We start from the raw sequence: 18,480 nt of genomic DNA on the forward strand, positions 1-18,480 counted from the left end.
TAATAGCAGCTATGAGGTTAACTTAGTCAAAGTGGACACCCATTGCATTTTCAATGCTAGTTTCATTTGCATTCTATAAGTTGGATTGCTGTTTTGTAAAAGTCAGTGTCTGACGCACAAAAGCTTGTTAACAGTACACACTTGCGTGAGGCGCGCGAGTTGTCCAGAAATGTCCGACTCTTGAGCATTGAAGCATCCACATGCTTGCCACTGCTTCAAGGAATGGTTCATTCACTGGTATGCCTACGTGTTTGGGCCTGCACAATAACAACCTGCTTGCTCTTCAGAGATACACACTGGTGCTTTCAGAGTGCGAACGCTGAAATGAGTGCGAAGCCCGGGAGTGGGAGCACGAGAAGGAGCGAGCGCGTTTTAGGTCGCATTGCGAGAAACTGAAACCGCAGCAGCTCCCGTCCCTTCAGAGCCAGACTCCATAAAAAGCGCCCGCGAATCCCAAGTTAGCGGCAGCTTGGTTGCCATGACATTAGAACCACGGCAAGCTGCATATGCGAAGCAGCAGCTTGGTTGCCATAACAATAGAAAGCCATTGTCACAAGATGGCATCAGACTGTCCACATGTACGATGGAATGTTTAGCTTTGGATGGGTTGCCATGACATTAGAACCACAGCAAGCTGCATATGCGAAGCAGCAGCTTGGTTGCCATAACAATAGAAAGCCATTGTCACAAGATGGCGTAAGACTGTCCACATGTACGTGTGAATGTTTAGCTTTGGATGAATGGCGAGAGCAGCCATCTTGGTCCATCCGAACACGTTCATGTAGAGCTTTGGAATAATAGATCGCAAAAGGCAGTCGCAAGGCGAGAGCCGCACATGCCAACGCCAGGCGAGACCTAAAAACACACACTGCTGTTAAATAACCACTCGGCTCTTTTACTGAATCAGGGCCTGCACATATGTGATACCTCTTTGGCTAGGCAGAAATGAAGCCCTTTACAAAATAATAAGAAAAGGGGTTAGGATTTAATGCAAAGAAAATGTGAGCTACTGAATGTAACTGACAGAAGACAGACGAACGGGCCGCAAAAATATTTTTAGAACATTACATTGTGACAGCTGGGGCTTCGCAGTTGCAACACTTAATCCTTCTACTTTGTCCACAACATATGCTTGATATTCACCCCCATGCCCCCTCATTTTCCTTCTTTGACTCCACAGCATGTTAAAAACAGAATTAAAAACTTAAAGTGAAAATGTAAAAGCGTATCCTTCTCATGCCATTAACATTTCACCCAACAGCTTTTTAGGTCTCGCGACCTATCAATGCGCGCAAGCGCATTGGGCGGAGCGAGAATTCATGTCCTCAAAATGCTAGTCAAACCAAGGGCTTTTTGCTGCGGTTTTCTTTAAGTTCACGTGAATCACGTGACCAAACAAGCACGCGCATCAGCCTCCCTACGGCCGCCACCACATAAAAGGGCTTCTCCCAGCGTGTGCTCTGCGGCTTCTCCTCCCCTAATTATTCATGGCTGGCAGGTGGCCGGCCGTACTTGCTATTCCGCCAATTGCTGCTTGTTTGTTTTTGCTTCGGCTGCCATTCTTTATCTTCTTGGCTTAGCGCGGTGTCCACGTCCCTGTGTCTGCTTCATGGTGTATGAGTTTTTTTTTAATTTCATATAGGGATAACCCTCACCTTCTGTTACTCCGTCCCCCACCTCTGCAGCACACACACCTCTGCCTCTCCTATGGTTGCAGTCAGTACTCTGCCGCTGCCCAAGACCTGCCTTCTAACACTTTGAGCCTCGCAGGCAGGCCGTGGCCAATTGCTGCTTGTTTGTTTTTGCTTCGGCTGCCATTCTTTATCTTCTTGGCTTAGCGCGGTGTCCACGTCCCTGTGTCTGCTTCATGGTGTATGAGTTTTATTTATTTCATATAGGGATAACCCTCACCTTCTGTTACTCCGTCCCCCACCTCTGCAGCACACACCTCTGCCTCTCCTATGGTTGCAGTCAGTACTCTGCCGCTGCCCAAGACCTGCCTTCTAACACTTTGAGCCTCGCAGGCAGGCCGTGGCCAATTGCTGCTGGTTTGTTTTTGCTTCGGCTGCCATTCTTTATCTTCTTGGCTTAGCGCGGTGTCCACGTCCCTGTGTCTGCTTCATGGTGTATGCGTTTTATTTATTTATTTCATTTGTTGCCACAACTCTTAGCGGGACGGCATAAGTTCTCAGACTCCACGATCTGCTCATGTGACATGGTTGCTCCACAAGACACTTTACACATTTCACTCATCTGCCTGAAGTGGGAGAGCATATGTCATAAGTACATATGTCCTCTTCTTTTGCCTCTGGAGTTTTAAACAAGCAAAGCTGGTCCTTCTGTACTTGCAGTTTTTAGACACTTCTAATGTGTGTTGTTATTTATCATGATTTTTAGCGGTGTATCACGCTCGTTCATGAGTTTGATCTTTTAATACTGTGAAATGTTTTCTAAGTTGTTTTTGATTGTCTTACCGCTGGAGGTCTCCCTGTGCTACATTTAGCCTCTGACAGTTTTAAGGGGATCCTCTGAGCGGGCTCCTTCTTTCGTGGCCGCATCACGGGAGGGACAGGCCTCATAGGCTCCAACAGGGCAATACCATCATGCAGTATACTACCCCCGTCAGCCTACTCATAGACTCACTTGCTGTGAAACCTCATAGACACTGGACTGCTCTGTTGTGGTGCTCTGATTTTCATAAAGTCACATATAAAGTGGAGAATGTGGAAATCGGTATCATGTCTCTACAGGCCGAGGTGCATTTCCTGAAACAGGCCTTCCAACTGTCAGTTCTCTCTCACAACTTAGACAACCATGTGGACGACGCAGCGGGGCTATTGCGCCAAAATAATGTGCACATGCTGTGCTTTCCTGAATGGGGGGTGGGCCAGTTGGCTGCACTAGGCGACGAGAGGGTAGACAAACCAGGCATGGTGCGGTGCTCCACTGAAGACCATACTGTTTCCTGCATTGTGGTTAGAGATGATGGCACTAATGACTTTGCGACTGCTGAGACCGCACTGGTGCCCAAGACTTTGATAACTGAACCCCCCCACCCCAATGTTGTGACATTGTCCCTTGAACTTCAAGTCAAAGGGATCTCAAAGGATTCCTGTGTAGTTAGAGTGCTTTTGTCTAGATCGGGAATTTATTTGCTGCCGGAATTCGAATGCAAGTTAGTGGGCTTAATAATCTACATTTGGGTTGAAAGCTGTTTTTAAACAAGCGCTTGTTTTCAGCTGATCCTAGTTTAGTTTGCAAGCGCTTGTGGTTTCAGATGATTCTCGTTAGTTGCTTGCAAACTAACAAGGATCAGCTGAAAACACAAGCACTTGTTTAAAAACTGATGTCTACCCAAATCTGTTTTAATATGCCAAGTAGCGTGCATGCATTGCAGATACCCAAACATTCGTGAGCTTGTACCAGCAGGAATTTTGACACAAATTTGTGCATAACTTGCACATAGGATTAGGCACTCTTTCATGGTTTATTTCCTTTTTTATTTTTTAACCCCCCAGATTGAATCCATTTCAGTGACGAACCAATATGCACCCTGTTGGTTTAGCCAGCGCATTGCCTCATGATGCGGGAGGTTCCTGAGGGGATTTTACATGGCAAGCCCCACTTTTACATTTTGTACAGCTGTAAATAAGAAATGTAAATATTGCCTAGTTTTATTGGTACTCAGCAGTACGAGGCAAGGTGATCGTAAGCCAAATAGCAAACAGCAGAGCAAACCAGTTCAAATCACAGCTTTCCTCTAAAACTGGATTGTGGGCTACCAAACAAAATACATCCTTTATCTTGCAGTGTCTCCGTTCCGTTATCTTTCGACATTAGTGTCTCTTGGAAGCCCCCGAATTAAATGACTTATTAAAACTAAACAATTTACGTCTATCACAGGCATAAATAAACTCAGGGTAGCAGTGCTTTCACATAGTGTGATGGCAGTCTGACGTGCACTCCAAGCTGTGTCTCTATGCCAGGCCCACTGCTAGCAGTTACAAAAGGAGCACATCTTTCTAGTCTCTTGCCTTTATCTTCCCTTTCTTCATGTAGACAGCTTTGGTTACAAATATTTCAAACCTGAGCCATGCTGGTAAAGATGGTAAACTGATTACTCCCTCTGTATTCCCCCAAACACTTTAAATCTGTATTCATCTAGAGACTATGTTGCAGAAACACTGGTTTGTGCTAGTTTAACCATTCCCTAAACTACACTGACATCCCTAAAAGAAGCACAGATTATCTGTAGGGGCAGACTTGCCATTTGGACAGGAGATGCAACTTTGGGGGGGGGAGCTGTTTTTAAGTCTGGATGGGCGACCAAATTCGACTTACGAAAGCATCAATTGCCCTTTTCTTGCAACAACACCCAGTTGTTCCTTTCACAAAGTATTTCATAAGATTTTGTGGGGCCTGGATCTCATTGGTAGTCACCTCTTTCTTAATTAACTTAGTAAACAAGCACTGGCGTTGCCAATAGGTCTCGCAGTAGGAAAGTTGGAGCTATTGGTTTTGTAAATGACAAAGCGCCCTTTATGTTTTTAAAATGAACAAAAATAAAAGGCATTGTTATTTGCAATTTTAATAGCTCCAACTTTCCTACAGCGAGACCTATTGGCAACGCCAGTGCTTGTTTTCTGCGCCATTACGGCACCTTTAATGGCCAACGTCCAAAATTCCATAATTCATCATATGAATACAACTTGTACGAGTTTAGAAACCATGGAGCTGCCATAAAAAAGTTCAAGCTCTAATAGAAAATACATCTTCATTAAATATTATATACAGTATAAGCCTATCTTTCACATGGAGTCAATAAACAAAAAAAGGCCATTTAACAGTGACTTGCTTTAACATTCCCAAAGCAGAAATGCAACCTACAAGCTTACAAAAGAAAGGTGTTCCTCACTAATTCCCCCGCCCCACGACGTAGGTGGATTGGGGTTTCTGTTGCACACTGACCGAGAAACAGTTGTACAATGGAACAATTAAGAGAAATACATTGCATGCCTTAACCACGCATTGCTTAGAGAGACAGTGTATTTGTGCGGGGACACTAACCCCCATATCGCCAAGTTACCTTAAATGCATGGTAATAACGTGTGCCAAAGTAACAACTTGATAAAAAAAACACGTTGTAAAAGGCAGTTTTCCCTGAGAAACTCACGCCCAATTGCAACCTCGTATTATTTATTTCAAGTACCTACAACAGATTTATTACACACACTGACACCTGTTCATATATGGTAAGAGGGGATGCAAAGTGCATCAGTGGCCTAATGGGGTTAGGTCAACTGCTACAACCAACACACAGGTTTACAGAGGTGGCACGGCTTCTGGCTAAAAGGAGCGTTGCAAGACATTGGGGAAAGAACTGCAGCCAATTAGAAGCACTGGCTGCTGGATATGGTGTACTACAAAGATAACTTGAACATATATGCAGAAGAGCTGCCGGCATCCTCAATTTCAAGAGACATATGAACGCCCATAACAGCTTACCTATTTAATAACGAATGATCGCTCTCCTGCGAGATGATGTAACTAGGAAGATGTGCACTTCGACTAGGTAATATAATCTAGGAAATGTGTGTCAATTCACTGTAATGTACAGAAACTGATGGCTGGTTATATTTGTTTTGATCTAAAAGATTTATTTTTTTTAGTGTCCCTAGATGCATGAACAGAAGAAATCTAACATCAGTCCATATGGAGAATTATCATCCAAGAAAGAAAGCCAGAAATATGCTACGCTCTGAAGAGTTCAGTTCCAAAAAGATCCTTAAGGATCTAACATCCTTAATGTTAATCTTTAAAAAAAACACCGGTATTACAGTTTATAGAGCACACAATAAAGAGACTTGAGAGGGTATACTGAGCTATGCGCCATTCATTCCATTCACACGCACCCTCAGCATTCGGCGATCCTAAGGTTAGAATGTTTAAGTATTGCCAGGTTCTTAATTTAAAGGAGTGTCTCACTGCTATTTGCCTTTAGATGGCCTTGCGCCTCCTGCGCTAAACTCTTAAAAATAAGGTCTTATTGTTTTCCGTCCTCCACTTTCCTCCTCCTCAAAACACTCACTTTTGCCTGTCCAGTTTGAAATAAAAAGGTGCTCTTCAACCACTACTAATGACTGGAACCTTTCATCACCACAACATCAAAATATCAAGTACTAAACAGGTGTGGAATCAGTACTCATGATGCGTATTAATTACCGTGCGATTGACTAATGAAGCAGCAACTCTAGTATAAAAAAAAAATATGTTGCCCAGGAACACTCAAAACAACCACAGCACTGACCAAAAATATCATGGAAACTCATGTGTGAGAATATAAAATGGACGAAGCTTATTCGCTTTCGGAATCTGTCACATTCTACATAGCAGAAAGCACAGACCAACCTAAGTCGATCGCAGAAGATTACCCATTAAAGTTTAACAATTCATTTGGGCCACGAGTGCCAACCTCTGGATCTCATTACGCACACCCCCGAGAAGCCAGCAAAAACAAATAGCCTGCAAGAGTTTGAAAACGTTCGTTTCTCAAAAAGCACCACTGACAGCACCGAGATTCAGCAACTTTCCCAAATGACCAGCCTTAGACAATACAATTAAATTCATGTCAGTAGCGTCATAGTCTCACTTTAAATTAAGACGAACCTAAAAAAAAGCAATATACCGGTACTAAAAACAGTCGTAGAGTGAGGAGTTTGGATAGCATGTTCTGTTTCAAAGAGGGGCGCAAGTTTAAAACTGACAAGGAAGAGAACGAAGATCGGTGCGCCATCATCGCCTTCATTCAATAACGCAAATGCGATGTCCTAGGAAGGCGAACCAACAGGACAGAGCGATCATGACGGAGGACAACTCAGTTCATCAATATTGTAAACATTTTTGCGGTTTGAAAAGAAGCCAAAACCGGTCAAAACAAAGTTGAGCCTTCAGCCTCAAACACGCAAGCTTACGCCCCAACACAAATGTTCAGACACAGATGAAGCTCTGAGTTAGGGTGAACAAAGGTCGCGAATTTCGTGGGACATTCCTGTTTTTTTCTTTCATCATAGCTCTCAGCAGATTTCCGTTTATTCTGCGCGTCCCGTTTTTAGAGAGTCGACTGAACACAGATGGAGACCAACTGGGTTGCGATACAGAGCTTTTATGCAGAGGCATTTTCAGCCAATCACTTCCATTAACAGAGATGATACACTATATGTAAAAGACACGTTATGGTATCCCTCTAAATGCTTAGCTGGCTGTTTAAAATATTGGCGAGCGCCGTCCTAAGTCATTGTGTCCTTCGGTAGATGTTCTAGTCCTACTTATGTCTGGGCAATGTTCCGTTTACTTAACATTCTGTCTTCAGTTTTATATAGCGCGAAGTCGACCCGAAGGTATTGAGCGCTTTTACAGGAGCACCAGTTACATTACACAAGGACATTCATTTGTCCAGAATCACAGGATGTTGAGCTAACGACGAAACACGAACCTGGTTCCCCAGGTCCAAATTAGGTAGCTATGGCCGTTAAGCCACATCCCTTGGTCACCTTAGTTGGAGACATTCCACCTACAAGAATTACTTGTTGATCGGAAAAAGGGCAATACGCTTTCGATACATTAATTTATTCATGGGGTGGGAGGCGGCCGCCAGAATGGACCCCGGGTGCATTTCGAGCAGCGCTTGCACATCTTCAACACTTCTCATCGAAATAGAAATACGGGTGGGATAAGTCAAAGAGCAATCTAGTATACGGCTAAAAATTGTTTCTAAACTATGAACGCCATGGTGAAGCAAAAAGCATTAAGTAAACGAAATATGTGCAAACGCATCTAAGTATTCCGGACCATAAGGGTGTGAATGATCTACAGGCTCCTAACTTCATGAAACCACGAGCTTTCTCTAATGACAAAAGGAGTGGTTTCAACATCAGAGGCAGGCTGCATATATTCAGAATTTGTGCTGCGAGAGACTAAAAATCACGCCTCTAACACAAGATGCTATGGCACTTCAAATACAATAAAAAGCTTAGCTCTTCATTATTTTCCATAAAATTGAATGTAGAAGAACGCGTTCTATTTCCTGTCAACTACTGATACCTCCCTCATTACTTCAACTTAGAAACGAAATATCGATCCTTTAGTTCAAGGCACCGCAAGGACAAATCATACAACCAAGGCATGCTAGTGGGAGAGGGCACCCAAAGATGACAAACCACGCGCACCTCAGGAGCATTCAACTGGGAACCAATTCCAATGAGAGAGCTGAAACAGATTCCCAAAACTACTGTCGAAGGTGTGCAATAAAGAAATAAGGGCGCCACGCAAGGCGGACTCCCCACAGACCGGGTGCACATTAAGGAGAGTTCCTTATTTATAAAACATAGCAATTATGAACTAGAGGTACACCTGAAGAGAACACAGTCCCGTTTCTGGAACCACTTCAGAGAATCAAGCAGGTGTAGGGTCACTACGCATTTCAGTTAGAAGAAAAATGAGGGTGTAGGTGCTTTTACCTTAAGTACAAGTACCAAAGCCCATGTCACCTGGACACAATTTTCCGGTCCTCGACTTTTAATAACCCATTACCATCAGATTCACCACAACTAAGCCAAACTGGCTAATCACCTGGAAACAATGATCTGTTACAGAAATCCCACGATTGACATAAAATGCGTCTAATAAATGGTACCATCTGATAACGTTAATATTGCAAAACAACAAGAGAAGCACTGCTGGTACCCTACAAGAAGTACTCTACGTGAGGCTCACTGACGGAAGGTAAGGGTACGGGCATGGATGGAATAACGGGACATTGCGGAAGGCGGGTACCCCGGAGAAAGGGACGCTGCACTCTGCAGGTCATGGTCCGTAGTCTGCCGCTTCCATCCTCACAACAAACCCAAACCCTAACCCTCTCTCCCAGCGCACGCATTTGACACCCACCCCAACAGCCCGTAAGTCTTTGAATCCCCGCCCCCTCCTCACCTTCCAGCAAGCGCTGGATGATGCTGTCGATGTTCAGCTTGTCAACATCGGCCATTACTCAGGGAGGACGCGCGGCGAGGTGACGGACGGGAACAGCGCGGAGGTCCGGCGCTCGGCGAGCAGTCCACGGGGACCACGTGTGACAGCTCGCAAGGTTTAGCCACGGGCCAAGCGCTCCGCACAGCCTGCGCTCCAGCCGGCGATCAAAGATGGAAACAAGATGGCGCCCCTTTCCCAGCCGGCCGGCGCAAGAATACAGGAAACAGTCCTACGTCACCATTTATCGCGTGGTGCGTCAGCGCGCAATGGGGAAAAGCACACCGCCACGCCGCGGATCCTTGCGCCGCGCGCTCACTCCTGCTCAGCCACAGATACGGCTTCCCGGCGCACTATATTCCATTTGAACATAAACTGTCATTGACTGTCAAGCCGGTCCGGCCGCTGATTGTGAGGTCATTTCGCTGACCAGCAAAAAGTCTAGTGTGAATTGTTGACTGTATGCAGCATCACAGGAGCGGTGGGAGAAACCCGCTTCACGTCTACCTTGTTCAGCGTACTTTTGTTTACGTACAGGAGAAAGCTGACCGCACCTCTGATTTTATTTTATCGTTTTAGAGTTTGCGTCGTGAACTTGTTTCCACCGTGCCGTTTATTTTTTACAATCAAAAAGTTTTAAGTTGTAACCATCCACAAATTGTTCACTATTATTGTAGTTAAAAAATAAAAGTTTATGTTTTAGATCACAAGTCTCGGACAGCTAACAAGACATTTTTGAAAAACGAGTTAATGTTAAAACACAAGAATGACAAGTATTAGGTGTGACATCTTTAAAGTCAACGGAGCAGTTGAGTCAAATTTCAAATGAAATTAAGATAGATGTTTTAATAAATCGGGTACGGTATTTTTTAGGTCTCGCCTAAGCAGTGCTTGCGCTGTCTCTTTGAGACATGCAGTATACACTATTGCTGGAAGCTTCATGGAAGCTGTGCCCACTCTCCACCCATCTATTTCATTGGCTTAGGTCGTAAATGCTGCCTTCCGAATTGTTTAAGGCTTGTTAGTTCCTCCTCATGACAATCATGTTGTCATTTGTATCCTTCCAAGGCTACTGGCCCCTTTACTTCCCGCGCCACACTTTCTTCTGGCGCTGACTGTCGTAGATCCCAGTTTCTCAGAATGAAAGGGGGAGCGCAGCGCACACACAATGACGTGCTTTCTTCCTGGCCTGCTTCAAACAGACACAGTATCTCCCTGTTAACTTTCACACGTTCACTTTCACACAGAGTACAGTGAAGGAAGGAAGAAATAATGATGTTGGTACAATAAACTTAAAAATAGAACTTAGATCACACCAATGTTACGGGGGTATAAATGCACCTTAAACGTTCTCAACTATAAATAATAATCAAAGCTGAAAACAAAATTATCATACAATATATACTCTTAAAGAATGTAATTTTATATGTAAGAATGAAACCGTGGCTGCTGTGTAGCAATGGACTGTGGGAATGCAAATTTTCCACAGAGTATTGTGCTTCCTGCAGACGCCATTTCCTGTACTACTATCTTGTAATGGGACTTAGCTCTCTTTATTAATTAGTTGCATAAATTGCTGCTCCTCTCTTTTCCTATTGCTATAAAAGGTGTCGCTGCAAAAAGGATTCATTCCTGTTTCGAGGGTCCAACGAGTTTTAAGGCTATGGTTGGATATCCCCATTAGATGTGTGAGGGTGCAGTACCTCACGTCATTACTAGATGTCCCTGTATAGTCAGGCTCTACAGAGCTCCCAAGGTTTCAAATTGCATATATGTGAGCGTTACAATATTTTAGTGTCATTATGAGTCCTTCCCATTGTGAAAACAATTAGCCACAGCAGTAACATGTCTATTTTCTGCCAAAACAGCTCTTTGACACTTGAAATAAAGGTCATGTTGATTATGATAAATAAGCATGAAACATGCAATATCATTAAAGCAATCAAAATCTTTATTATAACATAATATCGATTGAATTGCAAAGATCGATTTTTAGAAGGCAAAAGTATAAAAAAAATGAAGAAACAGCAGTATTACAAATTCAGTTCACACTTTTCTGCTGCAAATATGCAGAATCTAAGTTATTGAGTGTTATCAAATGTTGGCATATTCAAATAGCCATTTCTTTACATACATTCCTCTCAATGGTTTCCTTTGGAGGTGAATGAATGAGTTAGGGATGAGAAAATGTGTGTTTGTGCCTAAGGGTGAAAACCACGCTTGACCAAAAATAATCTTTAGAACTATACCACTGTGATTGAAACTGAGAAGTCAATTACAGTCTTCAAATGATACTCTTATTTAAGACATTTAACTATGTTTAATTTGTTCCAATTTACTTTGTGTGCATTTTACTTTGTCTTCAAAACATTCATACTCAACTCAAAATATTCTGCAAATTTAATTAACAAATAAGGTAATTTTTTCCGCATAGGTAATTTTTATTGTTTTTTTTGTTCAGGCTCACAAAAAATATTTCACTAAGTGATGTACCAGATCACTCACTGAAATCTCACCATCGGAGCCCCAACCCAAAAAAAAGCACTTCTCTTAAGAACTGTTCGTACAAACTGGACTTTTTGTTTGCATAAGAGTCTTAAGCTATTGTTTTCAATGCATTTGTTTAAATGTAAACACAGCATGTTACACAAACTATTGACATTGTAAATGACAATGTCTTTTATTTATATGTTTTTAAAAAACTGCAAGCGGTGCGTAAACACACACTTTGTACTTATAGTCGTTGCTTTGGAAAAGCAAGACTGGCAGTAACTGCGCCTCTTTTACTGACAGCCTTGCTTCTCGTAAGCAAGGACTATAAGTACAAAGTACGTTTTTTCGCACCACTTGCATATTTTCAAAACACATCAATAAAAGACATTTTCATTTTCAATGCCAATAGCTCAGACTCTCGCAAATGCAGGAGCCCTCCAAAGCAGCAGCAGGAGGGTAACTAGACAGAAGCATCAGTGAATGGACAAAAGCAACAGTGAATGTAAAAGGGAATCTTATAGAGGAGCAGAGGTTGATAGCGACATTGGTTGCAGTCCAATAAAACTTCTTGTGGCAACTATAGAGAGGAGCAGAGAGGACTATTGGTAGACTCAAGAGAACCAGATCACGTTGGGACTAAAATAGAGAGAAAGATGAGGAGGAGAGTGTCACCTTTAAGTAGAGATGGATTTGATACAGCCAGGGGAAATTTAGAAGGAAAAGAGCATCCAAGCGGCATTCTAGGGAGGTGCCTATAGGCTTATGTTGTTGTTGTGGTATAAGCTTTATTTCAACAGCTCGTGTCATAAAAGCTTGTTTGATAGAAAACGACCAGTAAAGGTCATTAAAATATCAGAATTGCTTTCTGCGGAGGGCTTTCTTTTTTAAAATGTTTCTAGCAACTGCCTCTATTTAACTTTCTTGATAGGAAACGACCAGCAGAGGTCAGTGAAAAAACAAAATACCTGTAGCATTCTCTAGATTCCATTCCATTGAAATTGTCTTCCACGAGCACCCACAGACAAAAATATTTTTTTCAAATCTTGTATTTTTAGTGATATGACCACCAAAGGCCCTGATTTTATATTAAAAACAGAGCTTTGGACTATACCTTTCGCCACTGAAAGGCAATATTTCTCTACATGTGTTCCCATACCTGGCGTGTTACACAGTTTGGTACTTACTTTCCCTCCATATTAAAGAATAGTAGATGTTTTAGCACCCAGGCTAATATGCTGCGTTGCTAAATACTTATAAGGTCCCAAAGGCGAGACCGATGCATTGCAAATGCTTGTTCTAATTGGTCGTCATTGAGGTGGAGGCAAGTTTAGGTGGCCAAGCACTAAAGTAAAACCTTATTTAGCTCGAAGCCTACCAGACAGCTGTGCTGTCTGGTTTCAAAGACATATTGGGGATATGCGAAAGCTTACAGAGGAATGCATTTTGCCCATTGCTTACCATTGGCTTTGTGTTTTGCCACTCACGTTTGCTTGCTTTCTATTTTATGGCTTTTTAGGTCTCACCTAGCGCAGCGCGCATGCGTTGCTCTAGGAGAGGCCTCTTGGAATCACTCCATCTTCCAAGAGACTTCTCCGTGTGGGCGGCCTCCTCCCACACATTCCATTGGCCTTTGTGTGTGGCTTTCATTAATGAATTCAGAAAAGGGGGGGTGATGGACAGAGTATCTGAATTAAACAGAACACTCATACCCAGTCAACAGATCAGGGCTTGATCCATCACCGTTTTTTAGCTCACTGCACCATCCCAGCTCAGAACCTGGCTACATGCAAATTAGTCTGTCCCTGGCCCAGTGCATCATGGGAACAGGGCAGACGAAACTACCAAGCCAATTCTTATACTGGGAAGGAAACAAGCTTCCGGGGACCGGTTTCTGGCATTACAGCCGTCTTCGGCCCGGCTTGCTTGAATCCTGATGGTGCAATGAGCAAGGGACTCACATCTGAGTATACCCTTCCACGCTTATGGTGGACAAAACAATTCATTAATGAAAGCACGCAAAAGGCCAAAGAAGGGGGCATGTCCCGCCTTTCCTCAAAACTTTCACTCCCATGGCCTAGGGGTCTTGGAAGCAAGCAGCGGCGCTCATTGTGCCATCTGCATTCCTCCCTGTATCAGGTTACTAATTAACCCACTTGTCTGCGCTTGTTTTTGTTTGGTGACCGGACTCACAGACGAGCAGGGTAAGGCTTGTTTTCAGTAAATATCTCTGAAAAGGAACCCCTTTCCTTCCTAACCAGGTGCCAAGTCTCGTCTGTCGTTTATTTTTGTGCTGTTTGCGTGCCTCAGTTATATGTTTTTGACATTTCTTGCTGGTACTTCTGTTAAGTTGAATGACGTACGGAAGCATCATCGCTTTCTCTGGATTTTCAATATTCATCCGATGCGATGTGTGAACAGGCTAAGTTCCCAGTTGTATATGTTGTTGTGTCCCGAGTTTGTGGTGTGGAGCCCTAGATGCAGCTTAAGGGGAGCTAGAAGGCGCAGTAGAAAATATTTTGTTTATGGGTTGTAGCTCCTAGGCAGGGCTTTAAGTGGGATGAAAAAATTGGGGTGTCTCTCAAAGGGGCGTGGTCAATGTAATTAGGGGTGTGGCCTAAAAACACATAAGCTAAAAATCTGTGCTCAGCATAATGTGCCGCCCAACTTGTATTTTTCTGTTTCTGTCACTGCATCCTGATATGATACAACAAGTAACGTCATACCTACAAGTCCGGACTATCGACTTTTTCAATGGTTGTTAGTTGCATAAGATAAATAAGCAGCAACTATGGCTTGTATATAATATTGAAAAAGCTTCCACTTAAAGCCCTGGTGACACCATGATGATGTTGCTGCTCCTAAGTTTCAAAAAGAGAAGGAAAATCCAGAAAGAAAATGACACTCTTTAAAGGATTCCCTTCCCCTACAAGGCTCACCTGGTGTGATGTCATGCCGTAACTTCTCCACTAGTGAGAAGTGAGCAGTGTGAGCAGCGCACATCGATGTGCCTGCTGTCACTGCAGCCCTGGAAAAAATGGATCGCATCTGCCAGGGCACAAAACAGCCCGATAGAGACTCGTTTCGAGGCCCTCTTTAAAAAACTGCTGGTTCTCAGTACCGGTGAGACCCGGCTCACTTAAAGCCCTGCTCCTCGGTATGTCCCCTGCTGCCGCCACAGCTCTGCACAATCGGCAGTTCCTTCCAGCTCGCTCTCCTTCCAGTTCCATTGCCCTCTAGGAGTTACTACTATACCTTCCCCCTATGTCTGGCATTGTACTTCCTTAGTCTTTCACGATTTTCACATATGGCTATGGTTAGTTATGTTTTTGATTTCTTCCACCGCTTGTTTCCTTCTTTCCCCTGAAGTTTATCTCACCTTCTCCTGATAATTGAAGGGTCTCTGGCCCTAGGCCCGCATGCAACCAAATTAGTTTATCTCTCACCTTAGCTGGTAAAACCTCTTTGTTGCTTCGGCGGCATGCTGCATGGGAGATGTGTGTATAGTGCTGCTCGTGGTTTAAGCACTTAATTGGTAAACTCGACATTTGATCGTTTCGTGGGCGATATATAGGACTACAGACTTGTAAACTCGAATACAGGGGATTCCTTTATTTTGAACTATGGGGTTTGATCCAAGGCCACTGGAAGAATGAGCCAGCAGGCTAGAGCCAAATTATGCGGCAGGGTTGAGTAAATTAAGCGGAAAGAAAAGGTTAATGATGGAGCACATAAGTATTACTTATTTTGCCATTTTAAGGTCTCGTGACTTATCAATGCGCATGCGCATTGAGCGGAGTGAGACTATAGGGCTTTAAACAGACTTTAACTAACTGGCGTTTTGATGCTGTGCCCGTGCGCTTTTAGGTGAATGCGCAAGCGCATTGACATAAAATGCGCGTGCACAGCATCAAATCGTCAGCCATCTGTTGCCCAGCTTGGTGCCGCTCCACCCCCTGCGGCATCAAAGGCTTTCACGGCCGGCCGGCTGTGGTTTCAGTTTCACGGCCGTTTCGTTTGTGTTCCTTCCGATTGGCTTACATCGGAACTGAAAGGACGCTACAAAAGCCACCATCTTGGAAGTATTAGATACCAAGCCCCGTCAATACAGATCTGCAGGTAAGAAAGCAAAAGTTGCGACGTTTATCTGTTTAATGGAATCAATGTGAATTTATGAGCAAGAACAAAAACATGTTGCATTTTTTACATGTTGTAAGTTTGCGTGAAATATATATTGAACAACATAATCAATAATTAGAAAATTACACGGACATTTACAATACCTGGGTATATAAGTGCTTCATTTCAGTTTTGATACAGAACTAAACCGGCGACCACAAGACAAGATGCGCCACTTTCATGACGATCGTTACACGAAAGGACCGCCTTCATTCTCATGCGTGCCTCGAACTTGCCTGTTTGTCCCTTTTCTGTGTTGCTGACAGCGAGACCTTGCCCGCTTCTCAGACACGCCTCCACTAGTTTGTACAACTCTCTTGCAGATCTTTGGCTCTCCTCCTTTACGGCGAGTACCCTGTTACCGATTGATGCTTGGGCATTGTGCACCACTGTTAAGGTAAAATATATATTTTTTAAAAACAAACTGTTAAATAATAATTGACGTTTTACAACGAGGAGTCACATTGTTTTCGAACACTTACGAACTTGTCTTTTTTGACTTTTTGACCAATGTTCCGTTCATCCCTTTGTTGCTCATATTTCTGACCTGTGTAGAATAAAATCTCCCTGCTGCGTTTGGTGGTTGATGAGAACCGTTCACAGAACTCCTGCTCCTTGTGAAATGGCTGCTTACATTGTGGGCTTTTTTTTTATAACATTCCCAGCGTGTCTTTCTTGCTTACCGCTGAAAATGGCTGCTGAGACCTTCCTGTTCGACGAGCAGCTTGTAACGTCCACCTCCCCTGGGTCTATTGCTTCAGTCGCACCACTTGGGGATCCGAGCTGGATTATTCTGCAGCAGATGACCGTTTGGGGGTGGAGGGAGGGGCCGCTGTCACAGTACTGTCAGTCCTTTACCAGGACTAAAAGAAGACTGCAAATCGCCGATTATGTACAGACCGCGTAGTACATTGTTCGATGAATATACATTTTTGTTACAGCATTAAACGTGAAGCCAGCGGCTTTCAACTATTTCCGGTGAGCAATCAAATTGAAACAACATCAAAACTCGCCAGTGGCATTTGTAGAGCAATTTGTTGCATTGGTTTTTTATTGTATTAAATGTGTCGTCAGCCTTACTGTGTCAAATAATGTTGTTGAATGTATTAGTAGTACCAGGCGCCTGCAGCTGTCAAGCACCACAAGCGCAGGTTGCTTGTCGCCCTTTTTTTTGCTGTTCTGGAGTGACGGTTTAGTTCATTTCCGTGTATGTTCAAGAACACCTTTTTTTATGAGTTCGCTCTGGACTTACTCATTTTAAATGTAGCATTAGGGTGCCTTCATTGAAGGGTAGTTGGACCGTTGCTTTACAGCCAAAAATGTTTAGTATCGTTCAAATATATTTAAAATATTCGTTATACAGAAGTGATTTGTTAGTGTGGGGGCCTCCTTTGTTTTAGGGCATAGGCTTAGCGCCTATTGGGAAATGCCTGTAGATCCCTCTAAACATCTTCAAATTTGCCGTATGTGGCCAAATATGAACGGGTAAGGTATTTTTCCCCCGGTCTTTAAAGTACTTCCTTGTGGAGATACTAGTCTCCCAATGGTATACCTGTCAGCATGCCTCAAAGATCTTATTCCTCAACCTAAAGGATGCGTGTTCATGTCAGATCTGAACCTGAAGTATTTTGAATGCGGCAGGTGCCTTCATTTGTACCCCACAACTTTTAAAGTGGAGTAATGCGTCTGTGATTTTTTTTTATTATGCATCAAGCTCCTAAACCAAACGTGCCTTCCTGGTATTTCATGGTGCTGGAGTCTATAACATGGTTCTCACTCTCTCCTCCTCTATCCCTCTCCCTGCTCTCCTCTCTCTCTCTCTCCCTCTCTCACTCCACTCCCTCTCCTCTCCCTCCTTCCCTCTCGTCCTCCCTCTCTCTTCCTCCCCTTACTCTCTCACTCTCCCTCTCTCCGTCTACCTCGCTCCCTTTCCCTCACTTTCCTCTCTCCTCCCTCACCCTCTCCTTCTCTCTCTCCTCTCCCCCCTCTCTCTCCTCTCTCCCTCTCTTTACCTTCCCCCTGCTCTCTTTTCTCCCCCTCCCCATCTCCCTCTCTGCTTGTTCTCCTCTCTCTCTCCCTCCCTCCCCTCTCTCTCTGCCCTCCGTCCTTCACTCTCGTCCTCCCCCTCTCTTCTTACCCACCCTTTCTCCCTCTACCCTCTCTCCCTCTACCCTCTCTCCCTTTCCCTCTCTCCCTTTCCCTCTCTCCCTTTCCCTCACTTCCCTCTCCCTATCTCCCCTCTCCCTATCTCCCTTTCCCTCTCTTCCCTCTCCTCTCTCCCCATCTCCGCCTCTCTCCCTGTCTCCGTCTCTCTCTCCTCTCTCTCCCCATCTCTCTCTCTCTCCTCTCTCTCCCTCTCTCTCCTCTCTCCCTCTCCCTGCTCTCCTTTTTCTCCCTCTCCCGATCTCCCACTCAGCACCACCACTGCATCACTCAGCACCACCACAGCATCACTCAGCACCACCACTGCATCACTCAGCACCACCACAGCATCACTCAGCACCACCACAGCATCACTCAGCACCACTCAGCACCACCACAGCATCACTCACCACCACCACAGCATCACTCAGCACCACCACAGCATCACTCAGGACCACCACAGCATCACTCAGCGCAACCACAGCATCACTCAGCCCAACCACAGCATCACTCAGCGCAACCACAGCATCACTCAGCGCAACCACAGCATCACTCAGCGCAACCACAGCTTCACTCACAGCATCACTCAGCACCACCACAGCATCACTCAGGACCACCACAGCATCACTCAGCGCAACCACAGCA

At 44.2% G+C, this 18,480-nt stretch overlaps 1 protein-coding gene across 1 annotated transcript in view; it reads right to left on the reverse strand.

Moving 5' to 3' along the window:
• The window catches only part of PPP1CC (protein phosphatase 1 catalytic subunit gamma), a 275,755-nt gene extending 266,365 nt beyond the window's left edge, over positions 1-9,390 (reverse strand). Inside the window, exon 1 of the mRNA XM_086943027.1 lies at positions 8,989-9,390. Within this exon, the coding sequence (XP_086799153.1) occupies positions 8,989-9,043 (55 nt within the window). The 5' untranslated portion in view covers positions 9,044-9,390. The remainder of the gene's footprint in view (positions 1-8,988) is intronic.
• Between the last annotated feature and the right edge of the window lie 9,090 nt (positions 9,391-18,480).

The sequence above is a fragment of the Lissotriton vulgaris genome, chromosome 11 (genome assembly GCF_964263255.1).
Source record: "Lissotriton vulgaris chromosome 11, aLisVul1.2, whole genome shotgun sequence".
Classification (NCBI taxonomy): Eukaryota; Metazoa; Chordata; class Amphibia; order Caudata; family Salamandridae; genus Lissotriton; species Lissotriton vulgaris.